The 9,103-nt window shown below is 35.8% G+C and overlaps 1 protein-coding gene across 1 annotated transcript in view; it reads left to right on the forward strand.

Moving 5' to 3' along the window:
• WDR17 (WD repeat domain 17) overlaps window positions 1–8,503 on the forward strand; it is a gene marked incomplete at its 5' end in the record, with an annotated part of 31,228 nt that extends 22,725 nt beyond the window's left edge. The window contains 8 exons of the mRNA XM_009577488.1: window positions 658–678; window positions 1,655–1,766; window positions 2,504–2,645; window positions 2,734–2,836; window positions 3,718–3,819; window positions 6,215–6,310; window positions 6,496–6,679; window positions 8,384–8,503. Of these exons, the coding sequence (XP_009575783.1) occupies window positions 658–678; window positions 1,655–1,766; window positions 2,504–2,645; window positions 2,734–2,836; window positions 3,718–3,819; window positions 6,215–6,310; window positions 6,496–6,679; window positions 8,384–8,503 (880 nt within the window). The remainder of the gene's footprint in view (window positions 1–657; window positions 679–1,654; window positions 1,767–2,503; window positions 2,646–2,733; window positions 2,837–3,717; window positions 3,820–6,214; window positions 6,311–6,495; window positions 6,680–8,383) is intronic.
• Window positions 8,504–9,103: the final 600 nt, after the last annotated feature.

Raw genomic sequence — 9,103 nt, forward strand, 5'->3', positions numbered from 1 at the left:
TCCCTACAGCCTTGGGAAAATGTGTGAACACCATTTCCATTTTATTTGTGTTTAGCACCTAAATACTGTTAAAAGCAACCTTCTGCTATTCAGAAGGCTAGTGGTATTTTACTTGAGATACTGAATTCTGCATATGCACTCAGCCACCTGATTTTGGTCTTTATACTGACAGTGTTTTCAGCATGATTCTTAAAAAAACATTCCAGGTAACATGATTTGTAGGCCATTATATGAGGGCTTCTTTGGATTTTCTTAAATAAACATTTCATTTCAGTTTTTTGGCTGAGCAATTTCTAAGCATTTAAAAAGAAAAAATCTTTAAATTGCCTATGAAGATGAGTACATGTGAGTAACTGACCTTGAAAATAGTTTAAGAACTTGTGAAATATACTATATTCTAAAAGAGCCTTTCTGTATCTTGGAAAAGTGGCTATTGCGTGGTAATAGTATACAGGTTTTCCAAAGACCGTTTGGCATTAGCTGCTTTAGGTTGTCAAAAGGCATTGGAAAGATACTTTTTTGTGTTAAACAAAGTCGGTTAACCTGATCCTTAGATTTGCTGTTGTAGTTTAATTATTTTCTATTAGATTTTTCCTCTGTAAAATAAGAATACAAAACAAAGTTTTGTTCATTACTGTTTCAATGTCTTCCTTTTAGCTTTCCATCACTTGGATACAGGTATTTTGCTTTTTATAGAAAGAGAGATTTGAAAAGCGCGTAACTTTACTAATGCTAAAAATAAGCTTAAACTAAGTGTTCTAATTTTTTAATTGTGATCAATACTTGAAAGTGGGATAGAAAGCAGTTGCAAATATTGGACGGTAGCTTACTCGAACATTTTTAAGCCAAGGACTGCATTCTGAAAATCCAGGGGAACTCAGTAGGAGTTTTTGCCTTACACAGGGGCAAGTCAGTCTCGTAAGTCACAGGACAAATTATGTCTGCATGAATAGTCACAGAACAACCAGAATAATCAGTTGTTAAAAGCTCAATAGGATAATTGTTTCAAAATTATTCTATTTTGAATACATGTATTCCCTCCAGCTGCTTGTTGTGTTAAGAAGGGGGTAACAAATGGTAAAAAGTTAGGAGTATTTCAGAAATGTCAGTTTGCTAAAACACAATTTTCCTTTCAGAAGGATGAAAATAGGTATCACATTCTTTCCTTGTATAATCTCTCTTTTGTAAAGTCACAGAAGCAATAGCCATTCTGGATGACTGAGAGATGCTTTATGCTGATGTCATGGAGCTCTAAAAGCCTGGAAGTTTGAGGATGATTTCATGACACAGAGCCACATTAACATCTTTCCTTCTTTCCCATTGGATAGGTCCTATTCTCCCTTCCCATCCCTGCTCACATATTTTTCCATCTCACTTTGAGGTGGTTCTGATGCTTGAGGATTGCACAGCTGTTTAATTCAACCAACTAAAGCAACCGAAAATTAACACGACTTCCCAAAACAGATGAATAGATTAAGCCTCATTTATTGCACCAAAATAGTCTTAGAGACTGAGATTGCTTCTGCTTTTCTCTGGAAATAGTATTTTCTTTTCAGTAAACTCTTCTTTATAAAAGGAATGTAAAAGACAAAATAGAGTTTCCTCCTATTACAAACCATCAAGAGTAACTACATCTCATCTTTTGTTTGCACAGGGATTTAGCAGCTGATCTTCTTATGATGATTCCTGATAATAAACTGCAGTTAGTAAAACTATGTGCTTTTTATCCTGGATGCATAGCAGAAATAAATGACCTGCATGAAAAGGTACAATGAAAAAGAATTTACCTGAATACCAGTAAGAGGTCATGTATTGATTTGTTTACTAATTTCAGAAAATTTAAGGCCAAATAAATCTGTAGGATGAATTTGTCACTAACTGTCTTATATGTTACATATCCTTTTTTGCTCTTTTAGTCTTCATTTGACTCTATTTTCAGTATTGCACAAGCAGAACTTTAGTTCTTTAATTCTACTCCTTGTGTAGTCTTTCCATGACACAGGTTACTTCCTGAAGTAGCTTATGATCTTCAGAATTACTTATAAATCATATAAGTATGATTTATAACCTCCTCATCGCTGAATTGCAGCCTAATCATGTCTTGGCAGATCGGCTTTCTGTACTATCCTGAATTGGTTTGTATTTTATGTCTGTAATCTCCTAAAATCTCCCCTTTCCTCTTAGCAGCAGAAAGGTCTGCTCCACTAACTCTCTTAATGTCCGACTCAGACTGCACATCTATTAAGCAGTAGTAAAAAGTTCACAAAAACATTAGCAATGATACTGCTTAAATTAAAGTTACAGAACCTTCTCCTCCTGTGTTGTTCTCTGGTCTAGATGGCTTTCTTGATGTGCATTATGTGCAGGTATGTCCTTCAAACAATGACTCTTCATTCAGAGAGAGTTTAATCTTAGTGTTATGTGCAAACTTCAGTATTTCTTGGCATCTTAGAGAATTGTTTGAACATTACAATAATTCTTTGGCAAAATCTTTGTTTTCCAGTGTAATCTTCCTGATGTAGAAGAATGTATGCGATTGGCAGAGACAATTCAGGCAGATGGGGATATATTCGAAACTATAAAGTACTATCTGTTAAGCACAGAACCTGAAAAGGCTCTCCCTATTGGCATTCAGTATGTGAAAGGTAGGTACTCGGATGAAGAAACCTTTTAAAGCATAAGTCATTTGTATAGCTTGCCTCTTGAGATATTTTTGGTTTTGTTTTTCAACAGAACAGCTTTGTGGCTCAGATTGGACTTTAGATTCAGTCTGTCCATATCTTGATCTTCTAAGTTACATACGCACTGAACGACTAGTGTTGCATAAATGTAGTGAGTGAGTATATTTTCCTTACTTACAAAAGTGGAAGTTTCATTAAAGGAAACTTTTGGAATTAAAAAAATGTAGCTGACACTGTTAGTATCATTTTATGTTTACCAGAAGAGGGGTACAAAAAAATTGCAACAAGCAGGCTAGTTCCCAATCTGGAGAACAGAATTTGGAATTTTCCTAAATTTTCAAGGTTTAGCAAGAAGAAAAAAGATATTTTACTGCTTCTTTCTCTGTGGGGCATTTACAATGGGTGAATCAATGTTGGTTTTATTTGAAGAATCTCACTTTGATCAGCTCTGGTTTCAGTTTCCTGAAGAATAAGAGCAGTAGTACCACAAATAATATGGGTTTTTTTGTTAAAGTGTTAAGGAAATTTGAGCTGTCACTCTCAGAATTGATTCTAAAATAGTTGGATAGCTTTGATTCACCTTTATGACAGGTGGTTGAAGCTAGGCCTGGGTGCCTGCACAGGTGTGCGTGTGAAGAACTAAAAGGAGCAAAAACCTTAACTCTTATCTGTGGCCTGTGGGGAAACTTGGCGAAACTGAAGTCCACACTAATATGTGGGGCAATTTTATTTACATTTAGAGTTTTATCACACTAAAAGGTCTGAGTGAAATTGTTTTTGTAACTTTACATGATTGTCCTTAATAACTATGCGCTGTACATGCTATTTAAAATTTAATAATTGAGATCAATATAGAGCAGATGGAGTCTGTTTCAACAATTACATCACGTAGAAAGTAAACATAATCAGCAAACATATATTCTCCACAAAAGATGGATGGATAAATTAGGTTTTAAAATTATAATTTGAATGTGAGTTTTTTAATGTTTTTGCAAATGCTTGTAATTGTTCATGATTAATACTTGTCCATTTATAGATTTCGGAATGAGTTGCTGATTTTGTGTGGTTACGTTGGTGCTTTACTTGCTATCAGAAGACAGTACAACAGCATTGTACCTGCACTTTATGAGTATACAAGGTAATATTGTGTTTTCAGTAACACTGAGAAATCTCAGTCCCTGTTATGATTTATGCCATACGTTGTCCCCACTCCCCCCTTCCCCCCGCCTCCAAAAAAAAAAAAAAAAAAAATCTGAGTTCCCAGTTCTGTTATAAAGTTATAAGGGTATATCCATGCCTGCATATAGAACCTTCTTTACTTTCTTTATGCATTGTACACATAGAAGTTTCCGAGGTGATGCAAGAAGTTGTGAATCCAGGATTTCAGTCAAACTCTTAGTTCTGTGAGAAAAACAATTTTTAGAAGTACATGAGCATTACCTCCATGCATGATTATATGTTGACAGTAACAGTTCTAATTTTGTATCTATGTGTAGACCATTTGCCAAGACTTGCTCAGTAGCCATAAGGACAAGCTTTGAATTTACAGTTCATAACTGGGCACTAGCTTGATTCCCACCAAGAAACCTGGCTTGACCTTCTGTTACTCAGTGAGCTAATATTCCCAGGCATTAATACACTCAACCTGGCCCACTTGATCTGACCTGGTCTGGTCCTGCCCACTTGGCCCAGCTCAACCCCAACCAGTCACCTGACTTGACCTGACCCGGCTGGGCCCACCTGACTAGACTTGACTGACTTGAACCAGCTCAGCCCGACCCAATTGACTTCACCTCACTCACTTCACGTGACCCGACTTGGCCCACATGACGTAACTGGACTTGGCTTGACTTGACCCAACCCATTTGACTTGGCCAGACTTGGATTGACTTGACCCAGCCCACTTGACTTGACCAGACTGAGCTTGGCCCAGCCCAATCCAGCCTGGCCCAATCCACTTGACCTGACCCACTTGATTTCACTTGGTACACTTGACTTGCCCTGACCCCACTTGGACTTGAACCGACCAACTTGGACTTGAAAGGAGAAAGATCAAGATCAATAAGATCATTATCTTATCTGGTAAATAAAATAGGCTTACATACAGTACTCTAGTATTCCTTCCTCAGAGTATAACCATGATTGTTTAGTCTTCCTGTCTGGTTTGGTAACGATACTACTATCCAGCTGACTAATTTCCATTTCTCCCTCACAATTTGGGACTGTTAAATCCTTTTGGTTTTGTTACCTGACTTGCTGGGTAGCAAGGCCAGCTCCAAGATGTCACTGATTTCATAGTGCAAGCTGTGTTGGCATTGTTCTAGCTGTGATTGCTACACTAGCTGCTCTAACTGACCACTGTAGCTTTGCTTACAATTTCAGCTCATTTATCTCTTCCTCAAGAATAAATGTTGCATATATGTTGTTCGCTCCTTTCATACCTTACTAGAATTGTGAGCTTTCCTACACCTCCTGATATTTTATCAGAATTGCCTACCAAGGATAATCAAACAACATAAATTTAATGTGTCTTAGATCTGTGTGTCTGCCCCTTTTCTTCGACTCCTCTCCATTAGATGTCTTGACAGCACTCCTTTTTTCTTAGCCATTCTCATCTCCGAAACTTGGTGAGACGATAGGGAAAAGGACTGGTTTTTGGTTTTGTTTGGTTTTGGTTTGGTTTTTTTTCCTTTTCTGAGCCACCAGACTTATGTATGGAAAACAAAAAGATGAAATATAAGCTTTTACAGAAGGGCTATTCTGATACGGAAATTAATAGACTAGTAACAAACCAACTCAGTTTGCGATACTTCGGCTGTCAACCTCTAAGTTTTCCTGGGATTTAAGAAACCACAGAACAATACTATTCTAAATTTTTTTTTTCCTCAGATTGGCCAATATTTTCAGAATTCATAGATTTTTAGATTCCAGCCCATCTTAAACTAGATATTTAAATGCTTAAGCTGGACATTTTTAAGGCATCCCAACACAAATGGAAGTTTGCTGAATTAGGTCAGGTGATAACTGCCCCTTGTATTATATTTTGATAAATAAAAAATGTATCCACTGCAAGGGTTTTGAAACTGTTTTCCACAAGTAATCAGGTGAAACAAGGCTGTCCCAGAGCATGTTTTGAACCATGTTACTTTAACTGTATTTTTATGTCTACTATATATAGGCAAAACAGGCTGTTAATTTTAGTAAAGTTGTCATATTTAAGAAATAAGAATGCATATAGCCTTAAAATATAAAACAGCCTCAAAGAAAAAAAAATAGAGCCAAAGACAAGAAAGATTAAATAAGGTGTAAATAGCGATAATTAAAATGAAAAGGTATTCTTCTGTATCTAGTAATTTAATATTTCTAAGGTTTAATATAGTGATTATCATGAAGGATCAATTTAATTCCATAAAGTTATGTCCATATCCAGTCAAAAATATTTTTATATTACTACTGTCTATCTTGTTTTTCTTTTAAGAAAATATTCCTTGTTAGAATTAATTTGGACTTTAATTACTTGCGTTCCTTTTCAGTCAGCTTTTAAAAAGACGGGAAGTATCTGTACCTTTGAAAATTGAACAGCTTTCTGAGGAACTAGATGCATGGAGAGCTTGTACTCAATTAAACAAGTAGGTGGAAAAATATAAAATTACCATGAATGAGACTATTAGTATTCAAATGTTTAGTTATAAATACAGTATTTATTTCCTTTGTAAAATCTGAATATGAATGTAAAAAATGAGTACTTTGTGGCTCTTAATTTCTAACACAAATTAAGATTTATAGTTGAAAAACAAGTGTCTTTTTTTCATAGGCCTACTGATGAATTGCCATGCACCCCGGCATCTGAATCGCAGAGAACGGTGTATTCAATACTCATATCACGAATGCAGGAGGAGCCTCTGAAAGGAATGGTTGGGCCAGACTATGTCACAGGATCAAATCTTCCTAGTCATTCAGATGTTCACATCTCTTGTTTGACAGGGCTAAGGATACAGGTACAGTTTCAGAGAGCTGAGGTGTTCTTAGTGATAGCATTGACTAGTTGTGAGGTTGCCATAAATCTAAGGTTGCTCCCATCATTTGGGAGGAAAAATGTTTTCCCTGTTGTCACAGTAGCAGAAGTTAAAGAGGACAATTGCTGACATCTGCTATATAAGAAAGGCTATATAAAGAAGAATTGTCCAATCAAATAATTGCCCAGTTTCCCAGTCCAAAACTTTTTAATTTCCATGGGAAGGACAGATTTCCTTTGCCAGATGTTCTGTCTAAAGTGCAGGTAACTTATTGCCTACTACCTCACCACAGCTTGAATAAAACCCAGGAAATTATTTATCTTCAACCACATACTAACATTACTCTGTTGTAGTATTTATCATTATGGAAATGCATACTATAAAACTTGTAATTCATGATTAATTAAAGCCAGGTATTAGAAGACTAAATATTCTAATATATTTATTCATCACTGACATAGAACTTTATGATCAAAACATACTAGTCCTTGTAACACCTCTTTGGTATATGTTGTTATTTTCATAAAGGGAAAATTGACAGAGCCTGAAAACACTACTCTCAGGCTCCTGTCTCCAGACAGTACCTCAGTGTGAATTTACTCTCTTATATGAGGCTGAGTCTGTTTCTTCTGTCCAGTGCAAGATGCCAGCCCAAAGAGTAACGGGGTTGATCAGGGATTAAAAGGGATAGTTTTGCATCAGAAATTGGAGATTGCAAAATGCTAGCGGGATTTTTGAGGTAAACAAAATTCACAACTGCACACCATCAAGTCTGAAAAAACTTGCTGCCAACACTTCCACGTTAGACCAATGGTCTCTGGCTATGGCTATACTCTCAACATTTGCTAACAGCCATGTAAAGCTGCCATTGTTATAATCTGTTCAACAAGAATAGCAAATATGGTGTCACCAGCTTGTCATCTACGATATCCTTATTTCTGGATTAGTGAACATTAGAAGTCGTAGCTTTAGGCATGCAGATCAGCTCATTAGTTAATACTAAGGTATAGTAGCCTGATTGTGTGGGTTTCCAAGTTTTAAGTAGCAAGTTTGGAGAGCATAACTCTTTAAGAAGGCACTTAAACTGAATTGCAGCTTTGAGACTGTATTTTGTCAAATGAAGAAATTAGCAAATAGCTTTTCTTCCATCAGATAAATTAGTATTTTGTCCTTTTCAAAGTGAACATTTGAAATTATTCTGTAGACTGCGTGTAGACTCCATGTTTTCAAACAATTCATGGAGGCATTATATTGGGTTTTTTGTAGATGGGGAGACACACAGATCAGCACAGATAATGACAGGCACATGAAATATGTACAGTATTCTGAAGGAAAAAAACTTATTACCTCAGTTTCTAATTCAGGCTAAATTTAACTCTGGAATAATTGATGAACATATATAAAATACCACAATTATTAAAAATAAAACAAAAAATTTAAGGATTATGAAATGCTGGGTCTCCAGATTTTGGAACATAACAAGTTCATTCAATTTATAATGTGTAACTATTATCAAAGCTTTAAGCTGGCAGGGTACAATTTTTGCACAAACGTAGATGATAGCTGTAAATCAGGTTTTCATGTTCTTCCCAGATAAAAAAAAAAGTGCTTTCTGTTGTGGTAGCCTTTGCACAATACACATGTACTTTCTTATTCTTTCCCTCTCCAAATATTTTTGCTTTACAGGGTCCAGTGTTCTTCCTTGAAGATGGAAAATCTGCTATTTCACTGAATGATGCTTTGATGTGGGCCAAAGTGAATCCTTTTTCACCACTAGGAACAGGAATACGACTTAACCCATTTTGATGAGGTGTTTTTCTCTGTACTTCGTAGTGCTTAAAATAACACTCGGGGGGTTAATACTGATTTAACCTTGCTTGTCAAAGGACAGAAAGATGACAGTTGACTCCTGAAGGGCAATTACTTGGACTTTGAAAATTGTAAAATGAGAACGAGAAGAGGATTTCTATACAAATGTTTGTTGATAATCCAAAGAAAAAGTTATTTGAGAATCCAAAGAAAAAAAAAGTCCTAACTTCATAGACAGCCATGTCCTTTTTTAAATAAGAATACTGTTGTCAGACAATACAGACATATTTCAGTCGACTCTGTGTAAACAGATGCCTTGCAAAGGAAGTAAGCAACTATCTGCACATTATTAAAATATTGATAACAAACTGTGAAATCCATAAACACACTTTCAAATACATAATAAGAGAATTACTTTATTGATAGTCACTGCAACCTGTTTTTAGAATGACTGGAATCCTGTGGCTGTTTCACATCATGTGTCCCCCTTTTTAATTTTAACTAATTTTTACACACAGGATTCTATAGCAAAAGTAAAATTTAGAAAGTGCTTACATGATTTTTTTCATCCGTTAGTTATTGTGCTTTAATAGCAGT

Source organism: Fulmarus glacialis, unplaced genomic scaffold (assembly GCF_000690835.1).
Source record: "Fulmarus glacialis isolate BGI_N327 unplaced genomic scaffold, ASM69083v1 scaffold11555, whole genome shotgun sequence".
Classification (NCBI taxonomy): Eukaryota; Metazoa; Chordata; class Aves; order Procellariiformes; family Procellariidae; genus Fulmarus; species Fulmarus glacialis.